Source organism: Littorina saxatilis, linkage group LG9, assembly GCF_037325665.1.
Source record: "Littorina saxatilis isolate snail1 linkage group LG9, US_GU_Lsax_2.0, whole genome shotgun sequence".
NCBI lineage: Eukaryota > Metazoa > Mollusca > Gastropoda > Littorinimorpha > Littorinidae > Littorina > Littorina saxatilis.
The window spans coordinates 37,595,338-37,621,893 of NC_090253.1; the positions used below are offsets into that span (position 1 = coordinate 37,595,338).

Genomic DNA, 26,556 nt, shown 5'->3' on the forward strand with positions numbered 1-26,556 from the left:
GAGTGTACGTGGGAGTTTCATCCCACGAACGCAGAAGAAGAAGTTACTGTTGTGAAAATGTGAGGTGGTGTGATGAAAACCGTGAAACCTGCCATATCGGTGATCCAATTCTGACACATATTTCCATAAGGTGCTGTAATAACCCCCAAATCAACTCACTAAAATGTCTGACCCTCTCCAAAGCAGACTGCTAGCAAACACAAAACCCTGACTGTGGTATCAATTTTGATTTCCAGCACAAAGACGCGGTAACAGCAGTGTGCTCAACTTCAACATTCCACAGAATTGCTCACATTCAAAATTCTATAGGCGATGTTGGAAAATAAGCCTGTGTGGGGTTTGTATGGCTTGTGAAAGAGTGGATACTCTTGCTTTCAGTGAGACTGTTATCCACACGTGCTCCTTGTCCACGTGTTTCAGACACAACCCTCCCCAGTGTGGACTGGGTGGCCGAGTGGCAACGCACTTGCGCTCGGAAGCGAGAGGTTGCGAGTTCGACCCTGGGTCAGGGCGTTAGCAATTTTCTCCCCCCCTTTCCTAACCTTGGTGGTGGGTTCAAGTGCTGGTCTTTCGGATGAGACGAAAAATCGAGGTCCCTTCGTTGTACACTACATTGGGGTGTGCACGTTAAAGATCTCACGATTGACAAAAGGGTCTTTCCTGGCAAAATTGTATAGGCATAGATAAAAATGTCCACCAAAATACCCGTGTGACTTGGAATAATAGGCCGTGAAAAGTAGGATATGCGCCGAAATGGCTGCGATCTGCTGGCCGATGTGAATGCGTGATGTATTGTGTAAAAAAAATTCCATCTCACACGGCATTGAATATGTGCGCGATATAAATTGCATAAACATGTTTTTTTTTAAATCCCTGTGCTTAGAACTGTACCCACGGAATACGCGCGATATAAGCCTCATATTGATTGATTGATAGTGTCAGGCCTGTGGATTGTTTGTCTCACTAAATGCAAGGCCCGGGTATTCACCCTTTCACAACCCGTACAAACCCGACACAGGGGTACTTTTCAACAACGTCTACTGAATGTTCACTTATTTTCACAATTCGTCCATGCCCAACCTGCAATCCTCCCCCTCTCTCTCTCCAGCTCCAGTCCTAACTGCTGGTTGAAGGCTGCCGATTCCTGCTGCTGGTTGTGCTGTTCCTGGGCATCCTGCAGGGATTGCTGTGTCTCTGCTAGCTGCTGGCGCAGTCCCGAGACCTCTGCATCTTTCTCGGCTTGCAGGGCATACAGCTGGTTTTCTAGGTCTTGTTTCTCCAGCTTGGCTGTCTCCAGCTCTTTCATCAAGTTCTGAAAGGAAAGAGTCTGTGAGTATGGGTATGACCGCAACAAAAACTAAGAGAGCACTTTTGGAGATCGCACATGCTCTTGAGGTATGTATCTCATTCTCTGCACTAAACTAGGTCTGTCTTTCATTCATAAGGCAACCCACATAAGTGTGTGAGCGCACCAACACTCTCAAACATACCCAAGGCATCTATAAACAAAAACAAAAAACAAAACAAAAACTCACAAAAAAGACAATTAGCAGAGAAGCACAAAACATAAATTCCTGACCTGTAACTCCGAGTTGATCTCTTCTTTCTGCTGCACGGAGCTGAGCTCAAACTTTCTCCGGGTCATCTCAAGCTCCGTCTCCACTCTCTGCTTCTCTTCCGCCACGCTGCGAATCTGGTCCACGTAGGCCTGCACGCTGCTCTCAAACTCGGACCTCTCCTCCCCCAGCTTGGATCTCAGGCTGCCCACCTCCTCCGTCAGTTTCACCGTCTCTTGTTGGTGCTCAGTGTCACTCTGGGCCTTTTCCTCACACACTCTCTCCAGTTGTTGTTTCAAGCTGTCTTTTTCAGCCAGTGCTGCTTGAAGCTGTTCATCAGAGACGGTGGAGCTGTCTTGTTGCGAGGGAGCTGAAGCTTGCTGAAGTTGTGCTGTGGAAACTTGCAGCCTGCTTTCTGCTTCTGCCAGACGAGCTCTGCTTTCATGAAGTTTTGCCTGCAGTGCTTGCGTTGTGGCATCGTCCACTGGTCTAGCAGACTGTAGCTGAAGAAATAACTCCTGCATTAACATTCTGGTGAACCAAGATACTAGGTGGTTTTCTTGCTTGCAGAAATAACTCCTGCTTTAACATTCTGCTGAACCAAGATACTAGGTGGTTTTCTTGCTTGCAGAAATAACTCCTGCATTAACATTCTGGTGAACAAAGATACTAGGTGGTTTTCATTTTTATGACTAACTGTTTTGAAGTAATTGAGCTGTCATTTTGAATATCAATACATCATTGGTTTTACTATAAAGTTCAACCTACATGCAGCTACACTTTGCTGGAAAAGACATGGCAGGTCCCAAATTTGGCTGTCTGTTCCTGTGTTTTGCAGGTGGGCCTCTTACCAAAAGAGCATCATTGTCAGACCTGTTCACCCTAAACCCGAGGCAAGAGTACTTTCCCAAAAAGTTGAGTGTATTTTTCAAAAAGTTGGTGTACTTTGCAAGCAAAGCCATATGGGCTAGGGAAAATGTACGCGTGGGTGCAAACGTGTTGTGTAAGAATAGCATGTCAGTCTTGTGAACACCTTCAGAATTTAACTCCTTCCAATACAACAGGGATAAAACAATTTTATTTTACCTGTCAGTTTATAGCATTATAACCAGCGTCTTCCAAACAGATTGATAATGAAAAGATGAAGTTCGTGAAATAACATCTGCGGTTGACAGTGGCAAGTTCATTTTTACAATCATCTCAGAAAACATTGCTACAGCACGGACTACAGCCTTTTCTTCTGGCAGGATTTGCTTTGCGGGAATGAACTTCATAATTCCTTGGCAGCTTTCAGCGGATTTCTTTGCAGCAACCTTGTCCAGGTGAGATTTGGAACTGCAGTGTCGTTCGATGTCATATTTCCCAGCATGGGCAACGGAGAAATCTGATTTACAATACTTGCAGTGTGCATGACTTTTTCCCATAGTAGACTCCACAATTCCTGGCTCTTTCTTATATTTCTCCAAGAAAATCTGCTGCTTCTGCTGTTTAGATTTGGTACAGTCATCCGAAACTGGCACATTTTTCCGCTTCACTGCCACGATTGTCCAGACGATCGCACGTGCCAACAACTGAACAAGGTTTCCACAGCTGAAGACTCGCTGTCATGGTTATCTCCCTTTGACCGAAACCGGTATCAGTTGTACCATCCCGTAATCAGCACACCAACACCGGAAAACATATTCTAGACTTTTTCTCAGGCGTATTTTGTGCGTGTGTCGCGTATTTGCGTACCGATAATAATTTGGCGTACAAAATACGCCCAAATCGTACTGGTAAACAGGTCTGCATTGTTGAAATCTGTTATATGCCAGGTAAATCTGGCCATAGATGACACATTGCTGTTGATACCAAGGGTCAGCCGTGCAAGTGCTTTCTGTACTACTAAACCTGCTCAAATCTTGCACACCCTGCTATCAAAGCCCAATTACCGACTTCAGCATCATGTACCTTGTCTTCTTTTAATGAACCCCTTCTCACCTGTGCCACCTGTTGCTTCAAGGCTGCCACGTGGTGTTCCAAGTCAGCCTTCTCCGCTTGCAGTTGCTGTAGGGCAGCGGTCTGTTCCTGGGAGTTAATGGTCAGCGTTTCAACACTGCGATTCTTGATGTCCAGCTCATGGGCCACGCGGTCAAGCTCATCCCTCGCAGCTTTTTGTTGAGTCTGGGCAGTTTCTAATTCCGTCAGCCGCGTCCCCAGTTCTTGTCGCATCTGTTTGAAGCTTTTCTCTACCTGTGTCACACAAGATATTCATTTTGGTCACTGCATTTCTGTCCATCCTTTAAATAAAGAAAAAGATCTATAAAAAGCTGGGTAACTCTCCCTGTGAACTGTAAACAAAGGATTATTTGTCATTGCCCTTTCACATAGACAAAGGCAAAAACACAGATCCCTGAAATATGTCAAATAAATCCTTACTCATTGGGATACAGCATCTCTATCGAAAATTTATTCCAGGCTGAAAAGAAAGCCACAGCCTTTTCTTCAGCACCAAAACCCCCCCCCAAACTTCACTCTAATTCTTTGCTGAACTACAAAAACACACTCACTTTGCCCATGTCTCCTTTGAGCATGTCCAGGGCTTTGTCCACAGACTCCTTCTCCTGCAGGGCAGCCTTGAGGGCGATCTCTGTGGACGCCTTCTCTTCTCTCAGCTTCAGCAGCTCTGCATCCTTGATGGCCAGGGTCTTTGAGAACGCATCCAGCTGGGACTCCACCTCTATCAGCTTCTGGTTGGCCTGAGGATCAGTGGACAGTTTTTATCAAAATCATGCAGTAAACGTAACTCAAATGGTGGTACCCCCTTTGAAGACATCTACAAATCTGAGAAAATCAGGTGTTAAAAAAAGAGAGGAAGATTTGTAAATGTTATGAATTAATGGTCAGAAAATCTGAAAAAATGAGGAGGGAGGGGGGTATCTCATTGAAGGGGGGGGGGGGGGGGGGTCCTATGTGCTCCCTTCTATATAAGTCATTTCTCCAAATCAATCCTCAACTGATGAAAGTCAGTATTTTGAGTATAGACTATTGCTGTGATCTCAGCTCAACACGAACCCCATACTCAAAGACTTTACAGATAATTTGTTTTTGACAACTCCAGTTTCTGTTTTTGTGATGACTTCCTGAGAAGCTACAGGTTTAGGAAGGATTGAAACACTAACACCTTCAAGTTACCACTCTCCCCACAAACCACCCAAACAAAAAATCTGCAAAATGGGCACTGAACGCACATGAAAAAAACCAATCAACAAAAAAATCAGTGTACTTGTGAGTTTTAGCCAGACCTGTTTACCCCCATAAGTGTTTTGGAGTAATGCTCAGCCCCAAAAATAGTAATCCTGGCACAAAAATAGTAATCATCCAGCATTCGTCGCCAATTACAACGCACATGACAACTGTGTCTGTGAAACGCAATCATGCACATATATCCATCATTCACAAATAAAACACATCAGTCAGTTTTTGTAGTCATCATAATTTCAAAGAAGATCACATCAAAAGCACATGCATCACTGATTTTTTTTTCTTTTGCTCGTAGTAGGCCTTTTTCAGTGTGTCAAGCGCTTCTCTACTGTACTTGCGCTTGCCAAATGAGTGAGGGCGAGACTTCACCACTAGAAGGCTCTCCAGCGTCTCATCAGACAGATATGATCTCTTGTCAGTCCTGTGCTTTTTCACCCCATTTTGCCATTGAAAAAACCCAATGCCAAACATGTGAATTAATAAATAAATAAAAATTATTTTCTTTTTTTATTATTTTTTTTTACTTTTTTTTTATTTATGAAAATCGTAGTCTTGACACGGATAGCGGAATGGCGTATTTTTTGCAGAAAATCGTAATAAATTACGCCAAAATCGTAAGGGTAAACAGGTCTGTTTAGCCCATAAACGCAGAAGAAGAATTACCTCTTCCAGCAAGTGTTCCTTCTCCAGTAGCACCTCCTGGGCCAGCGTGGTCCTCTTCATGAGGTCCATCTGCTGGTTCTCCAGGCTGAAGATGTGCTCCTGCTTCTTCTTGGAGTTGCTGTACGCCAGCTCCAGCTGGGCCTCCAGGTCCGATGTCAGCTGCAGGAGGTTACTGATGCGTGTCTTCTCTTCCTCCACTGTCGTCACCTGTGGTCAATAACCAATATTTCGTTACCTTAGGACAGGTTGGCAATAGACGATTTTCGGAAATAACTCAGCTGGGTTTGTATGGGTCGTGAAAGATTGAGTATCCTTGCTTTTGCTTGGACAAATATTGACATGTGCTTCTTGTACACCTGTTTGAGACACACCCTCTTGCTGGTGACTGGCCTGTAATGTCAGGTGAGAAATAATGTTGCGTGGGGAAACCCTAATTTTGTTCCTTTACTAATACACCTGGAAATGTCCCAGCAGTGCCGAAGTTAAAACTAAGAAAAAACCACTGACAAAGTAAAATAAACTGAACTAAAAAAAAACTAAAGATTAACACACATGTATAAACCAAAAGTTGAGGTTTTACCTGTGTGTTAAAGGTGTCCTCAATCATGACCCGCTCGCGCTGAATCTCCTGGAAGGCGGCTTCCCGCTCCATCATGTCCTGCTGAATGGCCTCCAGGTGGCGTGCCAGCTGCTCCTTGTCCCGCAGCGCCCTCTCCTGGCTTTCCCGCAGCTGTTGCCGCAGTCGCCCGCTCTCCAGCTTCAGCCGTTCCACTATGGAGCCCTGGGATGAAAGGGAATAGTTCACGAGCATTAGCTGTGATGTAATACATTCGAAGCAAACGAGTCACATTCATTGTAGAATCTTGCTGTCTTATGTCTTTTTGGTTCCTCTTATTTTCTGGTTTTATTTACGCCTCTGTTTTCTCTCGGCCAAATTGAATCGGTACGAACATAATACCGTATACTTTCCAGCTCAATGTGCACAACCTCACACTCAAAACAATTCTCTTCAGAATCTTGGCTCAACTAAACACACTGTTAACAGGTACTGATCAACAAGTTAAACTCTTTCTGTCTCTTTTGCGGCGACACAGTATTCCATCACACCTGCTCAATGCAGCTGTATCAACTCATCTTGCAAAAGAGTGCTAGCTTGAAGCACAAAGCTGGAAATAAATGTGAATTTTTGGAAGCTTTGCACAGCAACAATCATGACGGGAAACTGCCTTGGAAAAGACCATGGTGTCCCTTTCTTTTTATCCCCTTTTTTGACTCCCCTGAGTGATTCTAGGACACTTTCCCCCTGGATTTGTTCCCCCCTGACTTTATCCCCCGAATTCTTCCACCCAGATTTTTTTCCCCCGTGACATTTTCCCCCTGAGACTTTTCCCCCCGTGACTTTTCCCCCCTGGTCACTTTCCCCCGTGACTCTTTCCCCCCTTGACTCTTTCCGTTATTTTATTATTTCTATTTTAATTTTTTTGTTAATGCTTAATGCTTAATTTTTTGATAAAATGGGTAAATAAAATGTGTATTCTTACACATGTGTGGTTCCTACTTTTAATTCAGCAGCTTTGGTTTAAAACACGTACATTCACATACATACACATCTAAAAGAGTCTAAAATAGTCTAAAAGAACAGGGCCGGACTAGGCTAAGAGGAGGGGGGTGGGGTTGCCAGTGGTGGTCCAGGGGGATGTTCCCCCTGGCGGGGTCAAGGGGCAGAGCCCCTTGTGGGGGTCAGGGGGCTCTGCCCCCTGAAGCTGATGGGTAGGTCATATTCTGAGATAGGAAAATGGTCGCTCCCTGCATGAAACGGCATAAAATAAACAATAATAAAAAATGTTTTAAATAAGTGAGGTACATGTTTAGGCTGGGGGGGGGGGGGGGTTGCGCAACCCCCATAACCCCCCCCCCCCCCCCCCCCCCCCCCCCGGTAGTCCGGCCCTGAAGAAAACACTGTATGCCGCAAAATGCGCTGGTTAGAGTCTTGGTATTTCCTTCTTGGGTGTGGCGGAGGATGACGAGCGACATGTTGAGCAATCTCTGCTACGTTCACATCTAGAAGCGTCTAAAAGAAAACATTGTGTGCAATTCCGAGTAGGTATGGGTCAAGGTTTCTGTTGTCATATGACCGAACGAGCCGCAAAATGCGCTCGTTAGAGTCTTTGTATTTCCTTCTTTTGGGTGGTGGAGGATGACCAGCAATGTGTTGAGCAATCTCTGCTCGGACAGCTGCTTCCTCTCTTCTGAGATTTCACAGATTTCACTTACAGTGGCTAACACTGCTCACTTCTCACGTGAAAATACAAATGTACAAATAATTTGTAAAGGGGTGGAAATGTTTGTGTCTAACACTGCTCACTTCTCACGTGGTAATACAAACGTGCGACCAATTTGTAAAGGGGTGGAAATGTTTGTGTCTTCTCACGTGATCATCAATTGATATACAAAAAAACATTGCTAAAAATTCACAGGGGGAAAGAGTCACGGGGGAAATAGTCCGAGGGGGAAAAGTCACGGGTGGAAAGAGTCCCAGGGGGAAAAAGTCACGGGGGGAAATAATCCGGGTGGAAGAATTCGGGGGGATAAAGTCAGGGGGGAAAAAATCCAGGGGGAAAGTGCCCTGATAGGCCCCTGAGTAATCCCCTGAGTAATGAGGCGAGTCTTAGGAATGAGCAGTGTTAGGCCGTGGGGGTGTACTGTAATGGGACATGCCGGAGGGGTGTCGTATAAAGCATTTGCTTATCTTGTTTTTATTGTAAAACCAGAAATTGTCAGCCTTTATTCATCTCTCACTGCACATCTTAGCTCAATACACAGTCAGACACACATACTCTTTCCATCTTTTACCCACCTGTGAAACAGTCTGGGCCTGTATCTGCGTTAACTGCTGTTGCAACTTTGCTCGCACTTGGTGAGCTGTGCTCAGCTGCTCCTGGTACCACTCTTTGGCCTTGACCAGAGAAACGAGGTCGTTGCGAGCAGTGCGAGCCTCGCTGTCAGCCTCCATTTTGTTCTGCAGAGTGGTCTGAACCTCGACGTAAAGCTCAGCGATTTTGCTCTTGAGGGCTTGCACTGTCACCTCTCTGGCTTGCAGGTCGTCCCGGAGCTCCTTCATTCTGACCTGTGAAAGGAAAACAAATGTCTTACCGTCTATAACACCTGAAGCAAGTGGAAATAATTTGAACAATATTTTGAACAGCTCTGCGAGAAAATATTATCATTCCAAGACGCAGAAGTTTCAGATGTGGGTATGAACCGAATCAACGTTATGAGTATGAGATATGAGTGTGTGGTCGGTTATGATCTTGTCAAATCAGTCACTCACATCAAAGCATATTTTACAGACAACAGTGAGGCTATATGGTTTAGAGTTGAGGGATACAGAAGAAAGTCCTCAATTTGTGTGCGTAAGCACTAACCACAGTTCCAAACCAGCTGTATTCTTGTGAAATTCTTCTGGGACATTATCGTAGCATTCAATTAACTTACAACTCCTGAAAATGCAGGAGAAACTTCTTTATATTAAAATGATGAGAAAGGAAAAGAAAACCAACAAAATTAAAGAAAAATGTAACCAACCTGAAGTTTGTCAGAAGTGTCTTGTGACTGGTACAGCTCTTCAGTGACAGCCTTCAGCTCTTCCAGTTTTTCTTCCAGCATCTGCTGTACTTCAAGTGCCTCTCGCTCATGGTCTATTCGAGTCACTCGAAGACGCTCCAGCTCTGCTCGAAGACTGGCTTTCTCTGGATCCTCTCCCTTCTGTTGGCCTGTCTTCACTTTGAGGTGCAAGGAGGCAACCTGGAAGAAGATTTGTTTGTATGAGAAAGAAAGACAGACAACGACAAAGAAGCCGACTGATTTTGTTTTACAACTCATGCATTCTGGCTGTAAATAAATTTAGCCGAACTTCACATTAATTAACCTTTAGGGCATGTCCAAAAAATTAGCTCTCTCAACGCTTGAAATTAAAACACAAATTTCTTTATTTCGGTACGCTGGCTTTGTTGTAGAATGTTCATATGTTCATAATCAATATTTTATTTTCCTCACTGAGTTATGTCCCTTGTTTAGCAGTCATATTGTTTAAGAGGATTTCACTGTGCATGAAGTGACGTTTTTGGTCACTTTTTTAGATTCGGGTTCAGTACAATCCAATTTTTTTTGTAATTTCAGTAATCATCATATCACATGAGACTGACATTGATGTATACTGTGATATAAGTCGGCAGTTGTTGAAACTCTTTGTAGCCAAAATATTAAAGAATGCAACTCACCCCCCTAAATGGCCTCGTCCGTGACATTTTGGATACAAAAATTCATGTACTGATTGCATTTCGTTTTATACAGAAATTTTACTTGAGATTATCTTCAAGCTTTTCGAAAGGCACTATTTGTCGCTTTTATTTAATTTGCCAGACATACAGTTGCTGACTTAATTGTGTCACGGACGAGGCACTTTTTGATGTGTTATAGCGGTATTTGCCTTCCTTTTGTCTCCCTGTCTTTGCGCGTGCTTCATCAGAAATCAGTCAGCTGATTAATTTAGACCTATTCTTAGACTGAGACATGTCATGTTGCAGTGAAATACACAAGTAAAATGCTTTCGGGGCAGCCAATAACGGTGAGGCGACAGGTAAAACTGTAACATTCGGGAAAGCAACCAAACCAATGATGTACGTCGGGTACATTCACCAGCTAAAACATTATGTGTCAATTCAACCTGCAAGACGCCGAAACAGTCGTTGCCGTTGAAAGCCCTCGAACCGAGTACCATTGAAGCCTGCAAAACAATACTCACCTGCGATTACTTGACGCATCTACCGACTACAGTGTATAGCTGTCGCTCACAGTGGCAGTGCCAATTACGCTGTTTTTAGGGGTGAGGGGGAAGAAGTGAGCCGTGTCGCTGATTGGTTACCGATTCGGTAAAGGTGGTAAAGACAAGTCTGACACTAGTCAATAATTGGAAGCAATCTTAACGGAAACTGGCTTATTTATTGGGCATTTAGTGTGTTCCGTCGAAGCTTCGTGCTCATTTGTTACCTCATGTTATTATGACTTTGTTGCCGCTTTCTCTGTCCCTCGGTGTCAATATTTTGACATGCCAATGAATGTGCTGTTTTGGAGGGGGGAGAGGGGGGTGACGAAGTTAGCTACGCTGTCGCCCTGTCGCTGATTTGTAACAGATTCGGCAACGGTGGAAAAGACAAGTTAGTTTGACTTTACATTGTAATTGGAAACAATCTTTACTTTGCCTTTTCAGAAACTGACTTTTATTTGGCATTTTAACCATTTACTGTGGAAGCTGCATGCTCAGTTGTTATCTCATGTTGGAGGGAAATTAACAATCCTGAAGTTAAATAAAAGCAACTTGCCGAAATTATGTTAAATAAACAGCATCGTTTGTCTTTTAACCTTTGACAAGTGTTTTGTTTTATTTATATGAGAGAAAAAACCCGTTGGTGCAACAAGTATTGTCCATATTTAGACAAACAGACACATGCTCAAACGCATGCAATCAAAACATATTTCATTCGAGCTCATAATTTTGATGCATTTCTTAATATACACTCTGTCACAATACCAATTTTCAACTTGATTGGATTAAAACTTTGGCTGGATAACTCTCCAACACAAATCTGAAAAAAAATCAAGGTTCGAACATAGATCTGACCTTGACCTTTCATTTACAACCTTGAAACTTTGCACGACAGATTATATTACCCATATGTACCTATCCACCAAGTTTTGTTTTCAAATATTCATGGGCTCTTGAGGATCCTTCTTTATGCTTACTAAAGCTAACGGACAGACGTAACCCGGGCGGACGAACGAGCGAATGTAAACACTGACCCAAATTAATGATAGTCTCACATTGTGGGTGACAACTGAAAACGATATGTTGCCTTAATTTGTTGATCTCCTGAAGACGTCACTACTATAGTGCATTTCGTACGTGCCTCGTCCGTGACGCGTACTGGCCTCGTCCGTGACAAATGTTCAAGCGTTTCTCCGAAATGTGATTTATTTTTTAACTTTTTCAATTATCTTTACCGAAAGAGCAATGCTTGCCATTAATGTTTCATCGCTATGAACGAAAACAGCGAACACAATTCGCAGAAATATCAACTTACTTCTTTGTGATTGAAAAATAGGACAGAATTTTGGCCTCGTCCGTGACGCACATCAAACATCGAAGAACTCGCCCACAAATTAAATATTTCTCTATTTCATACTTCACAGAGAACAACAGTCACAAGTTGCATAATCCTCGATCATTGTCAACTTAATATAGTTGTTTTGTTGATTTCCACGTGCCTTTATGTTCGTCCGAATGCCTCGTCCGTGACGCTGGATATGCCCGTTACAAATTCATACATTGTCATCCGTTCACTCTCTCATCTTGGTTTACTGTTTCTTCACAGCCAAAAGGTCAAGCTCGCACCGAAACAGCCTACTATAGCAAACTCCTTCGACAAGCAATCGAGGGAAACAAGCCTCGACTTCTCCTCTGCCTCGGCATCTCATTCCCATACCAGCACATGCAACCCTCACTGACACAGACAGATGAAATGACAGATAAAGACAAATACAGACACACAGACACACCAGCTACCCAACCTACCTGTGCTTGAAGTTCAGCTCTCTCTTGTAGAGTGGATTGCGCCTCATCCTGTAAAACTTCCAGCTGTCCCTCAAGCTTCAGTTTCTCTCTCAGCAGCTCGTCGAACTTATCGCGCCCCATAGCACTGTGCAAAGACTCTGCATACACGCTGCTTGCATTCACCTTCTGTGGAGAAAACCCACCCCCTCCTCCTCCCCCAGCCCTCTTGGGAAAGAGAGGCCCAAACTGCGGAACTGGGGCAAGGCTAGAGTTGAACACGGGTAAAGGGGTAGACGCCGGAGAGTTCTCTGCATAGTTTACAGGTGATGAGGCGTGGGGGTAAGAATCAGAGGCGGCCGAGATCAACTGTTGCCGTGGGGGTGCTGCATACTGCTGCACAGAAACTGGGGGCGGCTGGGACGACGCTGATTGGAATTGTGGTTGAGAATGTTGCCGACTCGAGTCTGGTTGTAGAGAGGGGGAGGTATAGGGAGTGGAGCCCATGGGGTATTTAAAACTGAGGTCAGAGGGGGAGGTGATTCCCGTTCCAAAAGGCACAGACTCTTGCTGGGATAAAAGTTCTTGCGTAGGTGCCTGTGGCGCTCCTGCTTCCTTGGTATCCATCTGTTGTGAACCGTCTGTCCCAATCTGTGCTTTGAGAGAGGTGTCACTTTTCACTGACTCCACAGAAGTTCCTCCAGCAAGGTTGCTACCACTGTTCACTCGCCTGGGAGAGCGCGTGCCAGCCAAGTGTTTTTCACCCAAAGACGCTGCACCTTGTTTGTCTTTGGACTGAAACCAAGAGGACTTCCCCACCTCCCTGGTAATGGATTGAGCTGGAATGCGAATAAGCTCAGCTGGCGGAGTGCTCTCAGCGCTACTTGCTGTGACACTTCCCACATTCTGAGACGTGTCCGCAGCCACAAGGCCGTTATCATTGGTTGACGATGACATTGAGGACAGAGAAGACAATGATCCCACAGAAAGTGTGTCTGATGCGTTTGGGTCTCCCAACGCATGAAAGGGGGGTGGCATCTGCTCTGTGTTGTCTGGCCCCGCCCCACCACGAAGGCGTTTTTCTGCTTCTGCTACGATCCTTGCAACTTCTTCTGGGGATGCAGGTGTGATGTTGCTGTTTCCTGCGACATCCACCAAACAGGAATTTTAGATGTGTACACTGTGCAGGATAAATCATTCAATATAACTTCATCCGAACATTCATAAAACTGTCTCATTTGTCCATTCCACTTCCAACTTTCAAGCCTTCCTTCGGCAATACACAAATTTGCAGCGAGCTCTGCACATACGACCTGTTTATCTATCACTGTATAAAATACCAATGAAACTTCATGCAAGCACCGACTAGTTCTCTTTCATGACTCTGCTAGAACTTGTAACTGGCATCCACTCACCTATCACAGACCACTGCAGCCTCAATGCCTCCGCCACTGTCTCAAAGCTGCTGTCGTCAACTCCCTCCCCTCCACCCCCCGCATCCCCCTCCTGAGATACCGGGGTAGGGGCGGGGGTGGTCGAGGGCTGTGACGTTTCGGATGGCATGGTTCTTGGCGTGCTGAAACTGGTGGTGGTCAGGAATGTCTTGGCCACACGGCGTTTGCCCCCTTGCGATTTGCGTAGGTGTTTGGCTATCGCAGCTGTGTTGTGGGACACCTGGTGGTTGTGAAGATGTTTGAATTACTGTTCATGCTAGCACTACACTGCTGGCTATCTCGTTTAGTCATTCTCAAGTGAAAATGTCAAAAAGAATAGTAAAACAGAATAAAACAAGAAGGGCAAAGCCCATACGACTCACATGCTTTACACATTTTTCCTACCAAAATACATGTGACCTTGACCCAAGGTCAAGGTCAAGGTCATCCAAGGTCATGCAACACAAAGCTGTTAATTCAAGACATGGGAAGTACAATGGTGCTTATTGGCTCTTTCTACCATGAGATATGGTCACTTTTAGTGGTTCACTACCTTATTTTGGTCACATTTCATAAGGGTCAAAGTGACCTTGACCTTGATCATATGTGACCAAATGTGTCTCATGATGAAAGCATAATATGTGCCCCACATAATTTTTAAGTTTGAAACAGTTATCTTCCATAGTTCAGGGTCAAGGTCACTTCAAAATATGTATACAATCCAACTTTGAAGAGCTCCTGTGACCTTGACCTTGAAGCAAGGTAAACCAAACTGGTATCAAAAGATGGGGCTTACTTTGCCCTATATATCATATATAGGTGAGGTATTGAATCTCAAAAACTTAAGAGAAAATGGGAAAAATGTGAAAAATAGCTGTTTTTTAGGCAACATTTATGGCCCCTGCGACCTTGACCTTGAAGCAAGGTCAAGATGCTATGTATGTTTTTTGGGGCCTTGTCATCATACACCATCTTGCCACTGATAGACTGAATAGTGTCCAAGAAATATCCAACGTTAAAGTTTTCCGGACGGACGGACGGACGGACGACTCGGGTGAGTACATAGACTCACTTTTGCTTCGCATGTGAGTCAAAAATCAGTTGCACACAATCATGAATCCATCAAAACTTTCATGCATTAGTCTGCCAAGTTTCAAAATTCTCACAGAAGATTTGCTTTATATTTGCTTGAGACGCACTACCCTTCCATCTTTTATTTTCAGCCTTTGAGTTGATAGCAATTTAGACATCACCCACAAGTTGGAGGATTTCCATGTTAAGACATCAGATAAACAGCAAAACCAGTTCCTTTCAGATCTTACTAACAAACCAGAACCACACACACTCAAACAGCAAATCACAAACCAACCTGGGACAAAGTACGCAAACTAGCAGCGGCCGATTCAGGCGAGACTTTGCTGATGCGAGAGGGCGACAAGTAATAGTCATCAGGATTGACGAGGAAATTCTCCTGTCCCCCCTGATCCCCCGCGTAAGTGGTTTCCCACGGCGCCGGAGACTGAACCAAGGATGATACGGTTTGGGTGCTGGTTATGGGCAACTGGATACAGGCAGGAGTTGTGGTGGTGAGGGTTGGCGTGTGGTACGGCGATGTCTTGCTTTTGTCAGGGCTCTTCTTTCCTGTGTGGAAAACGCACTGATGAGTACCATGTTGAGCCCAGTTTAAGAAGAACAAGTCGCGTAAGGCGAAAATACAATATTTAGTCAAGTAGCTGTCGAACTCACAGAATGAAACTGAACGCAATGCCATTTTTCAGCAAGACCGTATACTCGTAGCATCGTCAGTCCACCGCTCATGGCAAAGGCAGTGAAATTGACAAGAAGAGCGGGGTAGTAGTTGCGCTAAGAAGGATAGCACGCTTTTCTGTACCTCTCTTTGTTTTAACTTTCTGAGCGTGTTTTTAATCCAAACATATCATATCTATATGTTTTTGGAATCAGGAACCGACAAGGAATAAGATGAAAGTGTTTTTAAATTGATTTGGACAATTTAATTTTGATAATAATTTTTATATATTTAATTTTCAGAGCTTGTTTTTAATCCGAATATAACTAATGTATATGTTATTGGAATCAGAAAATGATGGAGAATAAGACGAACGTAAATTTGGATCGTTTTATAAATTTTTATTTTTTTTTACAATTTTCAGATTTTTAATGACCAAAGTCATTAATTAATTTTTAAGCCACCAAGCTGAAATGCAATAACGAAGTCCGGGCTTCGTCGAAGATTACTTGACCAAAATTTCAACCAATTTGGTTGAAAAATGAGGGCGTGACAGTGCCGCCTCAACTTTCACGAAAAGCCGGATATGACGTCATCAAAGACATTTATCAAAAAAATGAAAAAAACGTTCGGGGATTTCATACCCAGGAACTCTCATTTCCAATTTCATAAAGATCGGTCCAGTAGTTTAGTCTGAATTGCTCTACACACACACACACACACACGCACACACGCACATACACCACGACCCTCGTTTCGATTCCCCCTCGATGTTAAAATATTTAGTCAAAACTTGACTAAATATAAAAAGGGCTCCCAAATAAGCTTGTACTTTCTGTGGCGGGGTCAGGATTCAAATAAAGATTCTAAGTGTGTTGAATATCATAATCTAATATATATGTATATGTAATGACACGTGTGCAGCCCGCAAGTCTCAACATGCGTATGCGCATGGAAAAATGCATGTGCTAACAAAATAATTTAAATGCAAGCAAGAAGAGAAAATGTGGACTTGAACCAGGCATGAAATCAGCGATGCAATATCTTAGACCTACATGCACTACAAAAGACAAAACACTGCATTTGGTATCTATAACAGTATCTGTGCAAGAGAGGGTGTTACTGTTCGAGTAAGTTTTTTGTGCAAGCTAAAACAAAAATGTTTTTTGGGGTGTTTTTCTAACTGTGCAAAGTTGTGCTTTTCATTCCTAGCAGTTTTCATTTGAGAAAACAGAAAGGGAGATCGATATTTCAGGAGAAATAAAGAACAAATATAAAATTGCCACCAAACAAATGAATCATTAATAATAGATTTCTTTGTGTATTCACTGCCACATTAAAGAAACACCATGAAACCTCCTGAGTACGTCAGGGGCGGGGGGCTTGGGAGAGCAATGCACAAAGTAAAAAAATAAAAATATATCAACTGATCTATGTATTTGCATTTAAACCTTGGAGGGTGTACAATTTTGTCCAAGCTCTAGCTTTTAAGCACGAACCAGTTCTCCTTTTTGCATCAGCAACAACAAACGAGCAACAAACTTCAAGTGAAACAAATTAAAATGTTGATGCTTTGCTGTTCACATTGCCACATCAAAGTATTTAAATGCCATGAGGAAACCACATGGCTGGATGTTTTTCGTCTCTGCATAAATCAACACATACTCTATCTACCACTCCCTGTTCTTTGTTCTCTTCATTCCACCCAAAAAAAGACACACATAGCCAGACAGGAATACTACGTACATAAAGTCAATTAAAAAAGCAACACAAAGAGACAAAGCTGACTGTCAACAAGTAGTGAAATACACAGCTCTAGGTTAAATCTGATGAACAAACAGACCCAAAGCCACACTGTAAGACTATTCTGCAAACCAGATCAGTGCGCTGAAGTGTGATTTGTTATACACAGCCAAATACCTGGAAACATTGGTTAATGACTGCAAGCTAATGAAACAGAATAAGGAGGAAAACACACAAAGGGAAGAAGAATGACTAATCAATATGTGTGCTATAATTTTTAATCCAATTCCAAGTCAGTGGTAATTGCAAGCAAGTAGAACTAGACGGAAGCCACGACATTTATAACAGAAAGAATGAAAAAAAAGCTATCCTGCCAGTCCGCAGAACACATTCATGGTTTCTTTTGTGTGGAAGTATGGAACGAAGAGCAACTGCAGCTACAGCTGGAATTTAATTACACATTAACATGCTTCCATTTGAAACTTCGAGGTCGTCATCGTGGATTGACGCCCGACCAAAGCTAATTGAAGCCCGACGGAGCAAATTTTGTTTGTTTGTTTGTTTGCTTAACGCCTAGCCGACCACGAAGGGCCATATCAGGGCGGTGCTGCTTTGACATATAACGTGCGCCACACACAAGACAGAAGTCGCAGCACAGGCTTCATGTCTCACCCAGTCACATTATTCTGACACCGGACCAACCAGTCCTAGCACAAACCCCATAATGCCAGACGCCAGGCGGAGCAGCCACTAGATTGCCAATTTTAAAGTCTTATGTATGACCCGGCCGGGGTTCGAACCCACGACCTCCCGATCACGGGGCGGACGCCTTACCACTAGGCCAACCGTGCCGGTTCCGACGGAGCAAAGCGACGAAGGGCTTCAATTATACTTTGGGAGGGCGTCAATCCACGATGAAGACCGACAAGTTTCAAATGGAAGCATGTTAATGTTATTGTAATTCAATCTGACGACGATCTCTTTCCTGCTTTCATGCGGTTGTAAACAGACAAAATTGGCTCTGTTCTAGTTCACACACTACTTTCAGTCCACCTACCTGCAAGGGTCAAGTCCCAAGAAATATGTCTCTGTATTTCTATGTTATCACTCTGCTCCTGTTTTGTTTTCTTTCACATACATGTTCCCTTCTTCTTTGATGGGTTTCTGGATATCAACTCTAAAACAAATTCTTTTCATCACAAAAGGGATCTTTGGAATTGACTGACGTAGTCCGGAAGAATTCATGCATCAACTTAGTATTCGACGTCATCACTTCGCATACCTCATGGTCTCGGTATTTCGTTGGCCTTCATATTTCCTACTTGTAAAATGACCCTCAAAGCTAACTGAGACTAGTTGAGGTTGTATCAATGCGCCTCGCCAGCAGGTGGTTAATGGCTTTTTTAGCGAGTGGTTATCGACAATTAATGACCGGTAATTTTTAATGAGTTGGGGCATTCTGACCAATCACAGGATCTTTTTCATTAAAACGCCAACTTGATTGAATTACAATAAAGGTTAATCACGACTATGTCAGATCTTGATACTGATAGAGACTGATCTAAGAGGTAATCTAGACACACGACACAGACATTAAACCTAAAAAAATGCTGTATTAAATATATGACATGGCTCATAGTAAGTGTACATACTTGTAGTTTAACAAGTACAAATACACAAGATTTCTGAGTCAGAAAGTTAATAGAATGCAAATAAGGCAATACTTAAGAGTTGAAAGGTTATGCAGCATTTATTGCATGGACACTAAAAATATCAAATCATAGGTTTGGCAGGGTGAGTAGCTAGCCACAAGAGCAGCACTGAAAGTCCACAAAATGGGGCACTCGCCTTTGGCTAGTGCTTCTCATAATTTACTAGCCAGAGAGCAAATTTAACTTGCCAAACCAACCATTTCAATTCAGTGTTTAAGCAACTTTACTCGCCTTTGGCGAGTTGATTAACAATTCTACTCGCCATTTACAGGTTTCTACAATTCTACTCGCCATTTACAGATTTCTACTCGCCATGGCGAGTAAAATACTCGCCATTTTCAGGCCTGTAGAGTGAAACTGTAATCAATGAATCTTCTTGTGATCAGTGTCATACAAACACACACACACTGCTTGACAGATTAACAACAGCTGTTGCACGGCAAACAGTAACTATAAGTATAGCCTGTGTAGGTGTCAAAGCTGTGTAAAATATAGAAGCTTGCGCTTTTTATGCAGTCTCTAGCACTAGCAGCAAGTAGACGAAAACCAGCCTTCTCTTTGTCTCATACAGCCTACGACAGAATGGCATACAGACTGACAAACTTACTCATTTACAATTACAGACTGATTTGTCTTATTCGCATAAACTTCAAATAAATAAATCAGACTTTCAGACAGAACGCTGAGATACTAAAGCTAATGATAACGAGAAATATAAGCACTAAATCAGTTCTCACAACATGCAGTTCATTGAAAGTCTTCGTCCACGTTCAGATCAGAGAACTTGCATACATGGCTCTACTTGCTTATCCTGCTACTAGTACTAGTACTACTGTAATGTTAAAGCATTTTAACCAAATCCTCCGACGTCACATCAGCTCATATTCATAGTCATAATTATTTCTGCTTCACACAAGTCACTGTGAGTAAGAGACAAACATACTACTGTAGTACTAAATTAAATGGATACATTTTCAACAGTGTAGGAGAAGAAGATTACACTTTACAGTTTAGCAATAGAACTCAGCTTTCACTGACCTAGAGCTGGCAGACAATTCTGTTATATCAGTCTGAAATGAAAATGCATAAGTGTTGGCTAGCTTGACCAAAGTGATTGTGTGATTACTACATAAATGCATTAGTATCAAATTAATTATTTAAAGACAAAAAAATAACGCTAGTTAAAAATGACAACCACATCAGTACATGCGATAAAATCGGATAATGATTTGAAGTACCCTATTTGACAACCCACAAAAAGAATCAATTTCTACAAAAGACCCACAGGTTAAAATAACATAAGTAATAAGCATTTTCATAACACCATTCATCAGAAAATCACGACACAGAAACCTAAACTTTTCTTCCAGAATCATCATCCAACGAAAACACATGTACTACAACCTGTGAAAGGCAGCTACTTCCTGTTTACTTTTTATCATTTCCAAAAGCAGAATTCTAAGCCAAAGTCTTTCACAAGGCCTCTCTCTCTTGCTCAATTCGCTTTCTTAAAACTTTTTGTTCATTACAAGTACAACAACAAGTCTTATCTGAGACTGTCATGTGGCCACACCAGCTGCTTCTACTGAAAAATTTCAAAGTGTCTTTTACATGAACTGCATCTCACCTTGTTTTTGGAAAGTCAAGTCCTGAAGATTGACACCATCCTGAACATCTTCTGACCCTGTTTTGTCCTGGAAGTCATAATGGACCAAAGCACTGAACGAGTCCAATTCTGGTTGCGTCTGACCTTGACCTAAATTTCCATCGCTTTCGTCAAAAGTCACCTGGTGCAGCTTCAGCTCAAACGGCTCCATCAGAGCGATCTCCCTTCTCCATCATCCTTGCAGCGTCGACATTGGGGCTGTTGATGAAAAAAAATATATAGCGATTACAGTTACAGACCAAGTGCGTGGGCACACAAAGTTTAGACATGTTGCAGCTGCTACAGTAGAACTCCCCCTTAGCGACCCCCCTGTTTACGACCACCCCCTTTTTACGACCGATTTTGCTACCACGGATGCATTCTACTATATAATGAACCCCCAGTGAACGACTCACCCCAAAACGCGACTTACGACCGAGCTTTTGGGGATGAATTACGACTTTCGCGCATTTGTAGTCGAGCAGACGAAAACAATACATGGCGGCTCTTGCTCCTCGAACTATCGCGAGACGAAAAAAAACCTAAATCTTGCGCACGATAGAATCAGCGGCGACTTCCTTATGAGTCGGGAAGACGCAAATCCTGTGTATCGTCAAGGATAATGACCCAAAACGCGACTTACGACCGAGCTTTTTGGGATCATTTACGACTTTAACGCATATTTCGAGCAGACGAAAACACAACATGGCGGCTCTCGCTCCTCCAACTATCACGAGAAGAAATAACAAGAAGTTTGTTTGTTTGTTTATTTGTTGCTTAACGTCCAGCCGACTACGCAGAGCCATATCAGGACGAGGAAGGGGGGGATGAAGGGGGCCACTTGTCAAGCGATTCCTGTTTACAAATGCACTAACCCATTACTTGTGTCCCAGCAGGCTTTAGTAAAACTAAATTAATACCTACTGGAAGATTACCAGTTTCCAGTGTGTTAAAATAGGCTTAACCTACCTACTGCTGGACTTACATCAGAACACTAACAGATTAAACTATACATGAATCGCGAGACAAGCGGCAAGAGAAGAGATTTTTGGAAAAAATACAGGTGAATGAGCAAGAAGGCAGAAAAAGGAAAAGAATTCATGAAGAAAAAGAGAGCATGACAGGAAAGAGGAACCAAAAATCTACCTAACATCAAACTAGAAAGCTCCTGCGGTTCCAAAAACAGGAGGGGCCTTTAATTTCATAACCGCAGTGCCCCACTGCGGGAGAAGGGCAAAGCCCATACGACTCACATGCTTTACACATTTTTCCTACCAAAATACATGTGACCTTGACCCAAGGTCAAGGTCATCCAAGGTCATGCAACACAAAGCTGTTAATTCAAGACATAGGAAGTACAATGGTGCTTATTGGCTCTTTCTACCATGAGATATGGTCACTTTTAGTGGTTCACTACCTTATTTTGGTCACATTTCATAAGGGTCAAAGTGACCTTGACCTTGATCATATGTGACCAAATGTGTCTCATGATGAAAGCATAACACGTGCCCCACATAATTTTTAAGTTTGAAACAGTTATCTTCCATAGTTCAGGGTCAAGGTCACTTCAAAATATGTATACAATCCAACTTTGAAGAGCTCCTGTGACCTTGACCTTGAAGCAAGGTAAACCAAACTGGTATCAAAAGATGGGGCTTACTTTGCCCTATATATCACTTATAGGTGAGGTATTGAATCTCAAAAACTTCAGAGAAAATGGGGAAAATGTGAAAAATAGCTGTTTTTTAGGCAACATTTATGGCCCCTGCGACCTTGACCTTGAAGCAAGGTCAAGATGCTATGTATGTTTTTTGGGGCCTTGTCATCATACACCATCTTGCCAAATTTGGTACTGATAGACTGAATAGTGTCCAAGAAATATCCAACGTTAAAGTTTTCCGGACGGACGGACGTCCGGACGGACGGACGACTCGGGTGAGTACATAGACTCACTTTTGCTTCGCATGTGAGTCAAAAACGAAATCTCGCGCGAGATCCTGATACATCTGGTTTTTTTCTGCACGCTATCTTGTAATGACGACTGTCTTGTTGACAAACAAAGATTCGCGAAAGAAAAAGAAAAGCGCTGACTCTTGAGTAGAGAGCTAATAAAGTAATCGCTAATCGAGCGAAGTGGCAATCCGCAGCGACTTCCTTGGGAGCCGGGAATACGAAAATCCTGTGTGTCGTCAAGGATAATGACTCCGTGTTATCAAGATGGTGAGAAGGATAGCGAAGCGAAAGTACGCAAAGAGAGGAGCCTGTACGAAGACCTCAACGATCGTGGTCAAGTTTAGCGATGCAAGGCGACGAATCATTCATATGAGCGGAAAGATGATTCGGGAGAAAAGTCGTTATGCTTTCTATCGAGTTAGGACATTCGGATTTTACTGGTTGCGCCACAATGTCAAATGTGCTTCACTCAGCGGGGAGCGAGCATTACGCCATGAGTAAATTTTCTTTGAAATTTGAGTTCAAGTTGTTCTGCTGTAATGTGTTTGGGTGTGTGTGTGTGTGTTTTGATATGACAGTAAACTGCAACTGTGTGTTTGTATGTAAGCATGACAGTACATACACTGCAACCAAATTCATGACCGACCGGCCAAAAACTCAAAACCCCCCTTTTAAGACCCCCCCTTTTTACGACCTAATTTTCAAGGTTTTTCCAAAGTCGTAAACAGGGGGTTCTACTGTAGTCGAAGAGAGGGGAAGCTGTTGATTTGCTAAGTCCTGCCATGATGGCGAACAAATATGTAACTCTGATTTGTATGTTATGCAGTGTGCATTCAATACGATAGCCTTTTTTTTAAAAGACAAGTTTTGGATATAACTGTCTTTTTTTTTATATAGAGTGTGGAAGAGTTGCTCCCATTGGATGTATGAAGTACAAAGAAACCCACATAACATTGAAGTCAAGCAAAATCTTAGCTTTTATCAGTGTTTTCTGCACTGTCCGATCAATATTACCTATCTTTTCATGCAAACACATGCACATCGGAGCTCACTATTTACTGCCGATGTGATCACTTGCCTGCACAGATTGCCGACCATTAGTGGAGACACGAGCTGCTTGCAGCTTGTGTTATGGCATTCACTGTTACACATGTGGTCCGTAATTTGTGCAGAGTACTGTGCAGATTTCCCACATAAGGAGCTTAGTACTTACTCAGTTAGTGAGTAGACAGTGAAGAAAACGCTGTGATTGTCAGTGTATCAATGGCTAGACTTCACTAGAGTAGAAGGGGTCTATGTCAACCTTAGACCAAATAGCCTGGACCGCCAACTCGTCACGTGACCCTTCGAGGTTACGACTCTCGACTTTCAGGGGCGCGTCGCGTCCGGTTTGAAAGGCTAGCGATTCGAAGACAGTGAAAAGAAAGCACGCTTCAGTTATTTGTGACAATGGGAGGTGACAATGAACTGGATTTTCCAAAACTCCAAACTAAACTTAACAAAACTCATCGAAAAACATGTTCCATATATATGCACTTTTGCTGAGTTTATTTTAGCATTTTCAGAACTTACCTCGGCAACTTCGTCCATGTTTACAATCGACACCGGATATCACGTCCCCCTGATTTCTGAAAGGCTTGTAAGCGTAGGTTCCTAAATGCGAGAGGCCGCTACCTCGTAATAGAGAGAAAGAGCGGAGAGAAAGCTAGTTGGCGGTCCAGGATAAATGATCTATGATGTCAACCAAAAGCAGGTGCATTCTTTAAAAGGTGCACTTGCTGTGTTTTTCCTGTATCCAGGTTTCCCAATTGCTTCGTTTCCGGCTGATTTATGTGGAGCACGTGATGCGCACAAAAAATATTGGCGGTTTAGAAGTGTCGTCTGCGCAATGATCGCGGCGGCTTTCTTGACCGCCAAGGACGACCGCGCACGTTGTGAGACGTCATTCGTTAGACCTCAATACAAGGAATACACTCGGGTGCATTATTAATATTACCCATAGGTTTTCTTGAGTCTCGTTCGAGGTTATGTGACTCTTTCAGTCTTTGCTACACCCTCAAAAATAGCTTTTTTACCCAAAGTCTGTTGATCTAGAAATGTTCCGGTGTCACGGCGTGAGTTTACACTGTCCTGAGTTTACGCAGTGGCCCCAATGCGCGTGCGTCGAAATATACGTCACTTCCTGACCAAATTCACGACGCCTACAGCGTCGTGAGTTTATGATGATGTGAATTTACCAAAGCATTTTTGAGGTTGCCACGGTGACCGTCTTTGTTTCGCCGATCGCGTTCGCCACTGTATCAAAGAATTCAGTGAGAAATCGATGGGTTTGTGTTTGTCAGTGGTCTGCGAGTGTTGGAAGAAAAGGTGTAGATTTTTTTCTCAACAAATTTAGATTAGATTTGAATTTTAGAATAGTGGGAATCGATGGTTTTGTGCCGGTTTGTTACCTTGGACTATTTATAATTATATGCTCCCTCGTAGAGATTGTTTTAGTCACCTTTTTCATGTTTGTGTTTAAAAAAAACCACACATAAAGCTGGATATGTTCGGAATCAGAAATGCTTCCTCTAGTTGCCAAAATCAAAATGGATACTTGTCTTATACATGTATGCGTCTGGGTTTGAGTTGACTTAAGTCAGTGTTGTTTGTTGCAGTGACATAAATGAATTATCGTGATAATCAAAATAAAGAGAGAAATGAACGTTTACTCTCTCTCATCCTTGGTTCCCGGCCACAGTCGCCGCATGCGCCCCAGTGTGGTGGGTGTTCAGTTTTGGGTGGGGTTCTGTTCTGTTTTCTTCTGTTCTGGATTTTTGTTTGTGATTTTGTTTCTGCCTCGGTGCGTGTGATTTCGGAGAAAATGTTTCAAAGAAAGCATCTGATCAGCGAACTGTTCCATCGTGCGGGTTATGATCACTAAAAACGTGATTGACACCTTCCTTACTCAAAGTGAAAACAACCGGCTTCGAGTTCGGCAAATTCACGATGGCGGAAGTGACGTATATTTCGACGCATGCGCATTGGGGCCACAGCGTAAACTCAGGACAGTGTAAACTCACGCCGTGACACCGGCACAAACATCTACCCCAAAGTGCAAAGAAAATAGCATGTTCACTTTAGTCACAACTAATGAACCTGGCTATACAATGACACTGCTATGGCAGCTTTGCTAGTATCATCAGCATAGCGCAACACGTTACGCCACAATAGACCTTTTCGGTATTTGAGCAGTTCTCGCGAGACACGCTCTTTGTTATGCTTTGAACATCGTGAGAACTTCGAACTTTGGCTTGTGCAGCTCGCACGAGATCGCTGTACCGCATGCTTTGCTATGCTCTGAAGTTTGCGAGAGATCACGAGAGCTTGGAATACCGATAGGGTCTATATATATCCCATTCAAGAACAAGAAGCATGCCGCTGTATCGCTGTGCTATAAGCTGTTTCACATGTGTTGTGTTCTAACTTGCGGCGTAGTGAAAGCGTGCATCTGCTCAAAGCTGCGTAGCACTACTAGCAGTACCCTAGCCACCATACCTAAGTGAAACTGAATTCGGCAGTTTACGGCCGTCTCGCGCATGGCACGATATTGAGTGTGATCTGGTTTCCTACAAGAAATGGAACCGGGTGCATTACATGTATACGGGAAAAATATCTACAGGAAGTGCTCCTACTGGAAATGCACCCGCTTTTGGTCAGACAGTAGACTGCATACTATTTTTTCTGTTATTCGCTTCTTGCGAACTGAATTGAACGTCTTTTCTCGTTGTCAAATCCACTAACTTATCATATTGTCCCAGGACTCTCGAGGTATAAATGAAAGAGCGGTCCTACCGGCCGACTTCCAACTTCCAATGAAGAAAATGAACAGTATAACATGGTCTAGGGAGAACTACAAAACTGCAACAAAAACATGCCAAAGATGATATAAATATGTAAGTGCTTATCTGGTGGAGATAAACATATCTTCTATCACTTACGAAGGTCTGTTTTGAATCAGATTGAATGTGCAGCCCCCGGCATTTTGGCAGACGCCGTGTCAACTCGTGAAACTTGCAGACGAGAAAAAACGAGAACGTGGCATATCTCCGTGATTAAGACTTACTGAAGATCTACTTTCTCTTTTATTCAAAACGGTATGTGGGTGAACAGTAAAAGAAGCTGACGTTACTTGGTACAAATAAAATTTAAAAGATACGCTTTTGACAAGTTAAATCAAATATTCTCGATATCTTTATCAATTTGGAAGAGTGC

At 43.0% G+C, this 26,556-nt stretch overlaps 1 protein-coding gene and 1 long non-coding RNA gene across 3 annotated transcripts in view; both read right to left on the reverse strand.

Moving 5' to 3' along the window:
- LOC138975970 (golgin subfamily A member 3-like) overlaps positions 1-26,387 on the reverse strand; it is a 123,047-nt gene extending 96,660 nt beyond the window's left edge. For both annotated transcript variants that reach the window (XR_011458830.1, XM_070348745.1), the window contains exons 1-13: positions 26,283-26,387; positions 20,332-20,568; positions 14,872-15,143; positions 13,485-13,743; positions 12,094-13,211; positions 9,048-9,266; positions 8,320-8,589; positions 6,043-6,243; positions 5,463-5,669; positions 4,106-4,294; positions 3,537-3,788; positions 1,580-2,059; positions 1,081-1,312 (exon numbers count right to left, since the gene is read on the reverse strand). Coding sequence is in view for 1 of the 2 variants with exons in the window: in XM_070348745.1 (XP_070204846.1) it covers positions 1,081-1,312; positions 1,580-2,059; positions 3,537-3,788; positions 4,106-4,294; positions 5,463-5,669; positions 6,043-6,243; positions 8,320-8,589; positions 9,048-9,266; positions 12,094-13,211; positions 13,485-13,743; positions 14,872-15,143; positions 20,332-20,521 (3,889 nt within the window). In the remaining variant the exon portion in view is untranslated. The remainder of the gene's footprint in view (positions 1-1,080; positions 1,313-1,579; positions 2,060-3,536; positions 3,789-4,105; positions 4,295-5,462; positions 5,670-6,042; positions 6,244-8,319; positions 8,590-9,047; positions 9,267-12,093; positions 13,212-13,484; positions 13,744-14,871; positions 15,144-20,331; positions 20,569-26,282) is intronic.
- Positions 1-26,556, reverse strand: part of LOC138975977 (uncharacterized) — a 290,855-nt gene that overhangs the window by 96,660 nt on the left and 167,639 nt on the right. The gene's annotated exons all lie outside the window — the stretch shown is intronic.